General features: G+C 37.4%; 1 protein-coding gene across 2 annotated transcripts in view; it reads left to right on the top strand.

Annotated features, from left to right (window-relative positions):
* Positions 1 to 5,601, top strand: part of LOC137277953 (uncharacterized) — a 182,576-nt gene extending 176,975 nt beyond the window's left edge. For both annotated transcript variants that reach the window (XM_067809970.1, XM_067809968.1), the window contains one exon: positions 1,112 to 5,601. In XM_067809970.1, the coding sequence (XP_067666071.1) occupies positions 1,112 to 2,008 (897 nt within the window). In that variant the 3' untranslated portion in view covers positions 2,009 to 5,601. The remainder of the gene's footprint in view (positions 1 to 1,111) is intronic.
* Positions 5,602 to 14,225: the final 8,624 nt, after the last annotated feature.

Genomic DNA, 14,225 nt, shown 5'->3' with positions numbered 1-14,225 from the left:
CTTGGTCTGTTTACGGTGATCACAAAGTCCTTGAAATAAATACTTCATAGGACTTTATTTGGAAACAATGTGAGAAAGACTGAAATGCCATTTTTTTTTGAATGGCTAAAGGATTGAAGCTGTGACGGTCATTGGTCAAAAATCAAGTTTAAAACATATTTTCTTCTTCAGGGTGAAGTCAGGCAAAATAATTTAAGGATGTTAACACATAATCTTATTTAATGTTATTACAAGTGCCTGGTTCTACCTCAGTAGTGGACACTAAAGCATAGCATAAAATACACTGCACTATACAATTCACTACTGATTTCCACCACATAAACCTGTAACTTCTTGTTCTTCGTAGCTTACTTGAAGGAGTATATTATGTGCCTTGCCACAGACAATAACCTAGGTCCTATGATGTTTTATGAATTTAGGGGGTTTGTATTTTAGGTGCCCTTTCCAAAAAAGTGAGTTCGTGAGTGAGTTTAGGTTTACGCCACACTCAGCAACATTCCAGCTATATGGTGGCAGTCTGTACATAATCGAGTCTGGGCCAGACAATCCAGTGATCACCAACATGACCATTGATCTGCGCAATTGGGAACCGATGACATGTCAACCAAGTCAGTGAGCCTGACCACCCATCCCCGTTAGTTGCCTCTTACAAGTATATAGTCACCTTTTGTAGCAAGTATGGGTTGGTGAGTACTCATTCCATCCTGGACCTTCACCCCGGATAATGAAGTTGTTGTAACTTCGCAGATCCATTCTGAAAAGGGACTTGTTGCTATTACAATCTTAAGCCTGTGATGAAGCATGGGAATAATGATCAGCTTAACGTCATGATCCTTTTTGAGGAAGGTTATCTCTATATTTGGTAATAATTTCGTGGCTTCATGGATAGAAATTTAGATAGTTGTCATAACTGAGCCACTGTTTGGCACACAAGCATTGGCTTTATGCTGTATTTGTATTCGGTGGTGTCACTGGTATTTCACACACATGAATTGACATGGACAGATTGCTTTACCTTTTCAGCTGCCTACTCAAACATTATTCAAATTACATGTTGATCATTTAGTTTATGTCTGTTGTTGATTATGTTAAATTCATGTTGGAATTACAGTTTAAACAATGGTGCATACAAGTCGATAAAGGGGTTGTAACAGACAAACTTCTCAGCACTATAAGTCAAGACTCTTCACTAGTGAAAAAGGGTCAAGGTCAAGCACCAACTACCAGCCATCTTGGATCAAGCAGGACAAGTACAGTAACATCAGGAACACAAGGATATCTTCCATCGACTTCTGGATCACTTCCTCCTGATATAACAGACTATGAAACAACAAGTGGGGCAAGGTCATTACAGCACCAGTCTCTGCCTAGCAGTACTATTAGGCACTTTCCAGGATCACATGTAGCTTCACATCTCCATGGGGCAGGTGCTCAAGTTCACGACACAAGTCACATTTATCCAAACCAGATGTCTCACTTAAGCACAGGAATAGGTCAGCTGCCAAGGTCAAATACTCAAGTGCCTGGGCTAGTTGGTGGACACTATTCCAATGTTTCCAACATTCACTTCGGTGAAAGAGTGTCTGGGTCGATGTATCCATCCCAGAGTGAATATCCTGAAAGTTCCATGGGTGGTATGAGTAACTACACAGCTCCTGTGACAGTTTCACAGAACTATATCAACCTCAATAATATGAACATTCCCAACACATCCATAGGATCACTGGACAACACCATGACAACAATCACCTCTACAGCGCAGTCATCCATCCATCCCAGCTACAACATTGGTGCATCATACAATCCTCAAGCATCAACATCACATGACACTGTTGGGCCAACTCAGGAAACTTCATGGCTGTCTCTGCTGGTGGATATGGAACCTGGATTGTCCCGTCAAGGTGTAGAATCTGCTTGTGGAACCCCTCAGTCTGTGGACGGTATCCGGCCCCTTCCAACCGTGGTAGAGGACTTTCTTGATTCCTCCAACTCTGGCTCGGACACATGACAATAGGTGACTTCTTCTAGGGTTCAAACCTAGGAGGAGTCACTGCCATTGAGAGACTAGTACAACAGCTTTTCAGACATCATATACCTCTAACACAGTGCTTTATTTTTGCTTTTATATGAATCTTTTTTGTTACTCATGAACACCTGTGAGTGAAATCAAACTCAGTGTGTTTGATGGCTACTTCTGCAGGAAATTTGTCAAAAGGAGCAAACAATAATATACCTGTTTTTTGTTGCTGTACTTAAAAGACATGCTGTTACGTATTTTTGCTTTTAAGCAACTTGTAAAGTGCTAATTATTACTCTCTCTATTAATTACATTTGGGGAAAAAATCAGTGCACTCCATATTGAGTATAATTTGTTATTTTTCTTGAATGTACATGCTTGACATATGTTTGATTGACGTGTTGTACATTTGCATTTGTATTGACTTATTCAACAGTCAGCTGTTTAATTTCTATTGTTCATAGAATTTCCAAAAAGCAGTATTTGCATTACCATTGTTTTTAATTGTAAATTTTAATTACAAATATTTTTAATTGTGTTGATACCTGTTTTTGTTTGTATTTGTTTCTCAGTTAGTAAAACTTGTTGATAATGAACAAGTTTAAAGGGAAATAAGAAAGTATTTATTCACATGTGTGTGACACAGGGCAGTTTCTAACCTCACATTCAAACACTGGACTCATGCAATATATTAAATGGCATATTTATAATTTTATTGTATTGTTGACAAAAAGAATGGCATACATTGTTGTTTTGTACTTGTTATAATTATTTCATGTATTTACTGTAGCGCTAAGATGTATTTACGTCTCAGATCAGATACTGATTTGTGGGCTTATGCCATTTTCACAATGTTTTATTTAAATAAATAGGATTAGGATTTTGGTGTATATGTTCTGTTTTGCATTTTCTTTTCTTTCATTATATCCCTTTTGAAAGAAATAGTGTAAGATTTGATTTTTTAAAAGCACCATCCCCTTAAAGCTACAAGACCCAACTGATACTGTCATGGCCAATAAACCATACCAATGGTTTGGTGCTGTTAACCATTTATACCACAGTGTACCCAAGGTTATAATGATCATATTTAAAGGGGTATGGTGTTTTCACATTTAAAGGTTTTGATATGATAGTTTTTATAGGTGTTCAGTGTGCATGCCATTATTTTAAGGAGTGCAATGTGCTATTATTTGAAGGGATACAGTGTGATGGTATTTATATAGGGCTTTGATATGCTAATATGTATAGGGGTTTGATGTGCCTATATTTTTTTTATAGGGCTTTGATGTGCTAGTGTTTTTTAAGGGGTTTGATGTACTAGTATTTAAGGATGTACTATGTGCTAGCACTGGAAGGGGTATGATGTGCTAGTATTTAAAGGGGTTTGGCATGAAAACAACCTTTTTATCCCTGGTTGTTTTTAAAGTATCATTACTTTACCTGAGTCCAAATTGAACCTTCAATTTCATCTTTTTGAAGAGGAAAATACTGAAAAGTGTAAATTGGTGAGATATGTTACATGCCTAAATTGCATTACATTTCACCTTATTTGGAATGCATCCTGTATTTGTTTACATGTTGCTAGGCAATTAGTGCCACTATCATCCTACATTGTTTGAGCTGGTAGACTGTACAGCTACAGATTAAAAGTGCGATTTTATTGCCTTGCACAATACATTTATGTCAAGAGCCTGATATTATTATTTACATTTTATTCTCTACAGTATTATCATTCTTGAAAAACTTTTGTACTTTATATTCTGTTTCATTAATTCTGACTTCTTTAATCAGTATATTTTAATTTCATATGTGGGCCCAGGTATTTAAGTGACTGAATGAGTACGGTTTTAAACCACTTTTAGCAATATTTTAGCAATCATTAGAAATGGACTTCACATGTTTTACTCATTTGGGAAACTGGCCCTACTCTAGCAAATACTTTAACCATTGGTCTACCCAACCGCTATTCAAAATATGAATATGTGTCATATATAATCCGTTCAAAACAAGGAATATATTATGTATATATGTTTTATTTTCACATCAGCTATTTACTCTTCCCCTGGCCAACAGCTCAAGTGCCTGTTTCTTTTTATGCAAAGTCTCATACATGTTTATACACAATTTCTCCTAAAACCAGACAAACTAATATTTTTTTAAATGATTTTATTTTATAAAACCATCAGATTTGACAAATACAACACGTACAACATATTTTTGACGTCATATTTCTCTTGAAATATACCCATTGTTTCAGTTATAACTCTCTAATATACGAACAAAACATGCTTTTGTCTGTTAATTTGGTAGCTAGTTTTTTAAAAAAAATTTTAATCAGTGTTTACCGATATGTAAGTAAGTTACTTGCCAGGAATAGATGTGGATCATTCATTCCTAACTATGTAACATTGAAAGGAAATGAATGTTTCATGCTTATTGAAATTTCAGTTAAATATCAGTAAAAAAAGATTATTTAATACACATTTTGAGCAATGTTTTGAACTTATAAATTGACTTTTCACAGTGCTGTGTAATGTCATCACAGTAATATGGAAACTGCATGTTTTACGAGCTTGCTATAATCATATATCTTGTTAGACAGTTCCCAGTTAACCACGTATTGTCTGCAAGGCAGCTACCATAGTATGTATGCAATATCTTTCTCATGTTTTCTAAATGACTGTTAGTGGTGGATTGTTCTCTCTGCTAAAACATGTCTCCACTATAAACTGATTTTACACTTTAAACATGTCAACTTGATGTTTGTTCAGGAGTGATCTGGATTGTACTACAGTAGTTTTTTTCTTGTTTGTCTTGAAGGTTATTTGATATCTTAATTTCATTGAACATAACAGTGATTGTACTCAGATGCCCCATTAAATAAAATATATATCTCATGTTGATGGAATATGATGGGTATGGTTTTGTATGTTTTGAGTTCTTGAAGCTCTTTGATTTTGGTCCTTGTGGATTTAGCTCACTCAGTAGAGGGTGCTGGTAGCTGCTATGCAGGATAATGTCTTGACTTCGAACAAGAGTCTTTTTCCCATCTTAATCATAATAATCATTGATTCATTTCTGTTGTATTCCCACTTTACATTTGAAAACTTATTAGGTAGAATATTACATAAAGGCAACATGTATGATCAATATTGAATGCAAGAAAGTTGTTATTGAACATATATTTCTGTGTTACCATGGTTACAGGTGTCGTCATGATACTCTTTTCCTAGTCAAGTGCTTCTTGAAACATTTTCAGTATGTTTCTGTATGTGTAATACTATGTCAGTCTGTCCTGTAATTTATAGGATTAAAGTGTTCTGTTTTTAATATTACAGTTATTTTGTCAGTTTCATTTACATATACAATGAGGTTGGTATATTCCTTTTTGGGTGGTGTATACTATGTACCTGTTCAGCATGGAATAAAATGCATGTTTTTACCACATAATGTATATTCTGAACACATTCAATAAAAGATGATGTTACAATATAAATGTCAATAAGAAAATACTACAATAATGTTCTGTTCTCCAGGAGGAAACAATCAGGAACTTTAAATATTATAAAGAATATATTTTCTCACTGTGTGTTTGTTTTGTGTTTGTGCATGCATTACACAAGGTAGTGGTGGTTGCAATGGTATGCAATTATTTATGATGAATGGGTATTTCTAGTATTCGCAGTAGATACAGATGTATTGTTTAGGAACCTAATACCTTTGTATCTTTATCTGAAGACGCAGTGGACCAGAAGAATTAGACTTTGGATGAATTTCCAAAGAATACTGGTATGTTACAAATCCCCTCCCCCACATGGAACTTCAGACTCCAAAGCCTAGTTAGGATCCTCTTACAAATATATTAGATTTACAAGTGCATGCTATTTACAAATCACAGAATGACCTGTAGATGAATTCTATAGTTTCTTGGCTTATCTACAGTGCTGGTCAACAAACTGAAATGAAAGGTATTGTTTCATGAAAGGAATTAGTTTCGTTTCCATTGGCAACCTCAAGTCACTGCAAGTTGTACATTGTAGGAATTTGATTATTACCCTGAAGGCTTACATTTGCACCAAATCACAGGGACTATCAGTCGAATGGTTGACTCACTCACTGACTTGGTTGACATATCATTGTATCCCAATTGCGTGGATCAATGCTCATGTTGTTGATCACTAAACTGCCTGATGTACGCTTGATTATTTACACTGACAATATTGCTGAGGGCAGTGTAACACAGAACTCACTCAGCAAGTCACATCGTTTACTGCCACAATGTCTCATGATAAAAGAGAACCTGAGGATACTCAACCTTCAACTGGTTGACAAATGGCTGCCAGTGTAGGGAACATCGTGACTATGATTTAAGTCACTCTTGTGTCATGGCATGGTTTATAAATTTTCCATACACTGCTGTCTGATGTGTACTGGCAAACATTAATAAGACCTTGCTATTCCTTGAAAGCTGCTGCCACACACCTGAAATCTCAAACCTGCAAGCTGGATAAATGAGTTTCAGAGGTTAAAATGTATAATTATAGTCTGGCAATATTGTACGTTTTCCACCTCACCTGTCAGCAGTATTGCAACAAAGCATCACAGGAACAGGCATGTAGTAAGCTCACCAATGTACATTATTATTGCACTTTTAACACTTAAATGCAGTGGTATGGATCGCAGATGCATTAGATATTTGTGTATGTAACATAGCCATCTCTGACAGAGGCGCAAGAAGTCAAGGTGGAATAACTCATAACTTACGTTCAGAGTGGTAGAGACCGCATACTAAATTTTTTGGGTGGTCTCTGGTTGTTACAAATATCAGGGAATATAGTGATGGTAACTTAATTCCATATAATAAGTGAGATGCACGTGTAATACAAATTTCACTCACTCGTCGTATGAGTCGACTAACGGGATCAAATGCTCAGACTCGCTGACTTGGTTGACACGTCATTGGTTCCCATTCACGCAGATTATGTTGATCACTGGATTGTCTGGTCCAGACTCCATTATTTCCAGACCGTCGCCATACAGCTGGAACATTGCTGAGTGCGGTGTAAAACTAAATTCACCTGGTCACTTGCGCTCGTCAGCCTTGTTTAAGGCAAGGAGGAAACTTTGTTATCGTTGTCGACATCATGTGTTGTTAGCAAAGGAAGCAGTTATCAAACATTCACTAGTCACTACTTCCTGAGCTCACATTACTGTATATATACATGCACGTGCATTCAACCAAATTTACATTACTCGTGTCTTAATTAATCTTTTCCAACGTTCTACCTTTGAAAAACATATGGGGTGATTATCACACTCGTTTTGTAGTATCCGTATCCGGATCTTCAGGATGGAAGTATAGTGTCATGCACATGCATAATATATTATGTCTGTGAATGCTTCAAGAATGCTTCTCTCAATATTCGCCTGCAGGGAAAAGAACTATTGAAGGCACTGAAGGATAAGCTAAGAAACTAAGAACTGAAGTGAAAATTGATTGAAACAATCCCAATCCCGGTTCATGTTTGTGTGTCCTTTGACACTGTTTTGATTGTTCTGGCCCTGTTGGAGGATTATCCTCCAATTTACAATTGCAAACTTCTGTAAGTACTCGCATTAAGTCCGACACACTCCGATTTGTGTCACTAGTGTAATTCTAATGGTATTGGAATATACCGTGAAATTTCTCAAATAGTATGGAAAGAACATAGTACTAACAAAGTACTAATGACCGTAACTGTAGTTTTTCAAGAATTAACGTAAATATGTACCGCCACCAACAATGAATGACGTGCTAATGTATTGTACTTACTACCAGCTGGTTCAAATGCGTACGTTCAGATATCTATCCACGTATAAAGACGCTGTGCATTTCATAGAAACATATTTGGCTTTTACAGTGTATTTCCGTATAACATAGTATCTTCATCGATTCCAAATTCATGGTCAAAACCACCAGTGAACACATTTTGATGCCAAGATATAAGATGAACAAAGGTTATATTCCTTTTGCATTTCCTCAATGATCTTGTCGGAAAGGCATCGTGTCTTCAAATTAGTTCGAAGATAGTACATGTTTTAAGGTGGTTCGTTATCGTCAACTCAAACGTGACATCATCTACAGCCTAAACGGCTTTGGAAAGTAACATACTTACGGCAGTATTGAGGAACATACACGTGATTGTATGTTAGCAAGGATCATTCCATGTCAAGTTGGCTTATGAAATATATGTGACACATGGCACATTGGGTGGTATATGCGCACAATATATCCAGTGTTAAGGTTAAGCGGTATTCTCTGTCAGTAGCATAATCCTGAAACAACGGGCGCTCTTTGCTGAAAAACATAGAAAATGACATGACGATATGATTTCGCTCGCAAAGTGAGTAAATCTTCGGTTTGCATATTGTATGTACCTAGAGGCATGCGATGTCGGTATTCCACATCTTTCCAGATTATTGATGTGGCGTTGCGTTTCAAATGACCCAAGAAACAGAGCTTGGGAGTTGACGCGACAAACCGTTATCAAGCTAAATGATATAATACCCAATACGTGCATACCTTATTCAATGGTTTACCAGGTCACCAGATCCACAAAGCGTTAAAAACATTACGACCTGTCTTAACTCTATAGTTTGTCATAGGCTTACGAATGTCGTAGCGCTACGAACGCTTTGCGGATCGGGATCCGGCAGAATCCAGGTTGGCCCTGCCTATGGTTCCAGCTTTGTCAACACCTTACCATTGCTCGCGGTTTTTTTTCACCGCAGTGGTTAAAATACCTTCATCAGATTGAACATTCCTTCCACAGCTTGCAGGCAAGTTATAATACGGCATGTGTGGATTTATTTATTCGCTCAAAGCAGCATGAATGTAAATAAGTAGCATGAATTTAATTTAGATGTAAAATGATTAATGGTGTAATGCTGTCGTTTAACATGTCACAATTGTATGTCTTGTAAAAAACAAAACATCACCGATAGTCGACGCAGAATTGCATGTACCACCAAATATTAAAGTAGTACGTGGTGTTGTGGAAAGAAAAAAGGTGAACTTCAGTATGAAATGTATTCTCAACATACTGCTAGAGACTGAGATAAACCACTGGACCATTCTGTTTTTGTTGTCAAGCAACGTATGGTGGGTGGGGAAAATTGTCAGGGTTACCTTACGACAAGGCCGGGCTCAGAATCCCATATCCAAGTACAGATTTCCCATTTTTCAACCTTGTCTTTATAATAACAAATGCACTGCGTGTTTACCTGTGTAAGTAAAGTTTTTGAGACCTTGATAACATACAGCACTATTCAGTTCTCAATAACTTTTTTTTATTATCACATGATAGAAGTAGACATAAAAGTCTGAAGAGGCAGCACCTTCAGGTGGCTTTAACTGTCAGTTGTTTAGCCCATGTTTCTTCACAGCATGTTAACCATTTTTCTGCTACAGTTTGTTAATAACGATAGTCGTAAGTGACAGTCTTAGCGCTGAGACGAAAGCTCTCTTGTGCGTGGGATCTAATAACGTAAAGTTTGCATGCATGTCAAGAGATCACATAAATCATTTTGGTTTTGCAGTACCGAAGTTGGTGCGATGATGTGGACAAGGGGAAGGCGTCGCCGGAAGTGCGCGAAAAGATTCTCACCAGCGAAGACGACAACATAAAGAAAGAGCCAGAAGAACCGGAAGTGACCGATACAGGTCAAGTCGAATAACGGTTACCATTTCTTTCTGCGAAAGTTGTACGGTCGGCATCTGGACTGAACAGTCTGTGGAGTGTGATATCACAATTTGTTATTGAGGACGGTTCAACTGTTGGAGGATTTGACCTTGGGATAATATATTATAGTTGGTGCCTCGAAGTTGACTATTAACCCAGAATTTTCGTTTAGTATTATGTGTATATAATGTATTGAATTCAGATATTGCGCACAGGAGAAGGTTACTTGGCTCGTCTGGGTGTTGTTACCAAGCAAGGAGGACGTAAATGCATGCATGCATAGAGACAAGCTGGCATGTATGCATGCCCGCCCGACATCGCGTACATACAGTCCTGTGCAAGCCTGTAGATGAACCGATATGTAATAAGTCCCAGAGGATCCAACCCTTCTTTTATGCATAATATCTGGTGACACCCGTGACATATATTTTACTAACATATATTACTGTTCACATAGTCACATTTGTTTAATAATTCCATATGTTGTTATTTTGGCATGGAACCATACACACCTATTTTCGGATTGTCAACAATTGTAGTTTGAAGCAATACTTAGTTTATGCAATGTGTTTGAATGTTTCGCATGCAGGCCCATGCACGACTGCACGACACTTTTTAATAAACAACCGCAAATTCAACAATAAATACTGTCAGTTTTGAATCTGATGTTCGTATCATGTCAGTCTGCCAAGGCATGACGGCAGTTGGCATGGAGATTCTTTCAGTTTAAAATTCCAATGTACCGAAGATCTTTCTGCAGATAGGACAAGAAGTAGCTTTTTACAAGCATTCCAGTCCAGGTGTGTTAAGTATGGTTCCTCATGTCTTTGTTCTTGTGACGGTGATGCGGGTAGCAGGTGCTTTGGCAGTGCCTGATGTGCGTGGAGGGAGAGTTTCCGTTCGGGGAAACGTGTAAATATATTGTGTACATAGATCTGGCAACTGCGCATCACCAAGGGCTGAGTGAATAGCGTCTGTAACCTATACAGATTCATACCCAGAAACCGTGGCACTGCTGTTTATACGTTGAGAGAGGTGCCCACGATTTTTCGAATTGTTATAATTAAGAAAATGGGTTGTCATGTCATTTCTGACTGCAGATAAAATGGCTGTTTGTGTTATTATTTGATATGACTTGTATTTCATAGCATGTAATGTCAGTGCATGTCTATTGCAGTCTCATAGTCAGGGTAGTTGTTTCGTACTTAGAACTTTATTGCATGACCATTCTTACATTGTATTTGTTCCCTATTTCCTTGTGTGCGGTAGTCTGTTTTCATGACACGGATAAATCTTTCGTGTTCTCTATCTGTTTTTGAGAATTGGTGATATCTTTGATACGGGCGGTGAAACTCTTCCCGTGGTTAGAATATAACGATCAAGCTAGGTTGCTTTGTATATGCCCCGAGTAAATCATTTATGAATTGCACGCATAGATGTTCCCTAATTCAGTTTGGCAATTTCATATAATAAGATACACTCATTTTTTGTGGTTAGAATATTTTCCTGTACAAATGGCAAAGATGGTTGATAGGAATTTCAATGATTTGATAATTGGTTTCAATGATTTGAAGATGTGAGACCGATTATTTTTCAACATGACGCTGTATTGCATCACACGGCTTCATCTAACTCAAACGAATGTAACATACGGCTTCATCTAACCCAAACAAAAGCAGCATAATGACGTTATATGTGGGATTGCACTTATGAGAATACATTCTGATATATGTTATTGGATTGGGTCCCAACCGGGGATTCGAACCCACATTCTATATTCGTGACCACGAGGAGTGTTAAACATGCAAAGAGCTAAATATGATAAAATTTTGCTCTTTATTAGCGTCTTGATTCATGCCGAACCAAGCAGACATAGCTCGGAGTTTACAATGAAAAGACTATTTTTATGAAATTTGATATTTATATATATGCACAGTATCGTTACTGACCAATATCCCATAGCATCGTAGACAATCTTGGAGTGTCCAGCTTGCTTCAGTTTGTCTTGTTTATTTTCTGTGTATGAAGTGCGGTTTAATTTCTTCACGTGGTTTAAGCAATAATATGTTATAATTGCTGTCGTCATAAGTACCAATATGCAAGTAAGCAGGCACAACGTGTGAGAAATCCAGTCATCTTGCATATATGGTATGCAGTAGCGCAACCCTGCCATTTTGGGCGGTTGTTCGAAACGAACTATTGTTTCCATCACCCAGACACCTAACTCAAGCTTATTTCCAGGAAAGGAAAAACTAATAAATAACTGTTTTGACTCGCGCAAAAACATTGTTTGCACAGTATGCAAGTTATAAATATAAAAGGGCTTCTTCCTGTCATTTGTAATAATTCGTTTTCAAGAAAATGATAGACCTACCCATTACGGTTTTGTCCATTAAGTGCATGTTCGGGAGACGCTTTAGAAAGATAACAATAAAAGTTGCACTTTTGCAAAGATTTGCTTGTTGTAAATCCGTGATAAAACCTACCTATTTATTCATAACAATTTCAGAAAATGTAGACTTGAAACCTTTAAGGTTGCATACACTCAAGGGTTGAATAAACCTGATATGTTCATTTACTTTTCAATGTCGTTTATATTTTGCAAGACCTTATTACAAAAGCAATAGGAAGCCATCTCAGGTTTGTTAGATTTGTTTTGAATCGTATCATATCCAGGTGTTATTTTGTTGTGTTTCTCTGTTGTTTTATGAATTCTGTTATACCGTTACCAATGGCTAATTATGAACCCAGTGTTGAATTTACAGGTCACGATTATTGTATATAATTTTAATGGGAGTCTCCTGTCCACTTCAACGCTAAATATACTATGATATTTATCCTGTATAATGTTTTGTTTGCTGTAACACCGGAACATTTAATAACCGTTTCAGCTTCAAGTGTAGCAATTTATGTATTTCCCTTTGTGTGGGGCGTTTTCTTTTAACTCTAATGAATACACCTACGGGGTTATAAATTGTTAAATAAATTCTTTCACGGTTTGGTTGTTGTGTTTATTATTCACACGGAATGCATGTAATGTCATATTTGAGACAACGGAATAGGAACATTACAAATCATCGTGTAGGGGTACGCGCAAAAACCATGGCTTCCACTACTGCCTCAGTTCTGCTAACATAGTTCAGTTGTGCCAGCAAACTGGTAGACTAACGCTTAGTCTCTGATTATATGCGATTTTGATTGAAACAAATAAATAGACAAGGCACCCAAGGACGGCCAGAGATTCAGACCTGAGGAAATCTACTTTTAATCTAGACTTGCTTCAAATATCATTGCAGAGAGGTCTTACCGTTTCTGTGGCTATTATGGATCTGCTACTAAAACGACTATCAAAACGCCCCAAAACAACAAGTGGGAAGACCGCGAACACAACTCAGGTGAACGTCATACCAGGGATACTAAAAAAAGGCTCCCTGGTTATACTAACAGAATAACACTTGTCTCTGAATTTATGAACTTGTGATAGAAACAAATAATTCCTTTTGAACTGAAAAGATAACTTAGTCTGTGATAACAGACTTGCTTTATTGGGGATTTTAGCATAGGAAAAAGGGATGAGCGGAAGGAAATTAATGCGGTCAAGAGATTTTGTGACGGACACCAGGACACGAACTGACCTTTCATTTTTGACCCCAACGGATGCCCGGTAGCCTCATCCTGCCGAGAAAACTATACATTATATGACAAAGACTAAGGCTAACTGAAAAAACGTGAAATGTTTATCGGGCATCGGCGCGTCACTTATGTTTGTGCGCGTATCGATTTTTATGGCCATAAAAAAAAAATAATAATTTTGACTTTGCCGCGTCCCGATCATCCATTTGTCCGTTATATGAATGAGAGTCTGTAAGTGTGACTGAATCTAAAACTCATTAACACGTGCTATACCTTCCGAGCTGTATTTCTGAGAGAGAGAAAAACAAATAAAAATGTGTTCCTCCCTCGTCACTTTTGTCTTACCGCCCTCGTCACTTTTGAAAAAAATGTGCCCGAGAAACATTTGGCTTTTTTAAAGATCACATATACTCTAGTAGGGTACAAATACGACATCACTTGCTGACATCGCTACACATTAAACCCCGCCATTAAAACTACTCATTTCGACCTCATATTAACTTAAATCGACCTTTTTGCCAACAGTGCACAAGTCTCAGTCGCAAACGAAATTTCAACCAATCAGAGCGACGCGTCTCCGTGACGTAATTGTAGGTATAAAATGAGGGTCTGTGCAGTATTCATCTACATTTCAGGGGTTAAACTATTTCGTTTACAGGTGTGTACAAACCTGAAATCGCGAAAGCTGTTCAGAAAATTGAAAGCTATATGTTCTCACAAACTACTATCATTTAGTTTGGTCTCCTGCTTTGCCTAGTTTTCGAGTTACAGCCCTTGTTTTCATAGACGATTCTGTCAAAATCACTTGGTGTCGCTAGGTTGGAATCCGTGTTAGATGGTATAAACCTACACGT

The sequence above is a fragment of the Haliotis asinina genome, chromosome 3, assembly GCF_037392515.1.
Source record: "Haliotis asinina isolate JCU_RB_2024 chromosome 3, JCU_Hal_asi_v2, whole genome shotgun sequence".
NCBI lineage: Eukaryota > Metazoa > Mollusca > Gastropoda > Lepetellida > Haliotidae > Haliotis > Haliotis asinina.
Note: the sequence above shows the minus strand (reverse complement) of the source record. Positions and strands in the feature narration are given on the sequence as shown.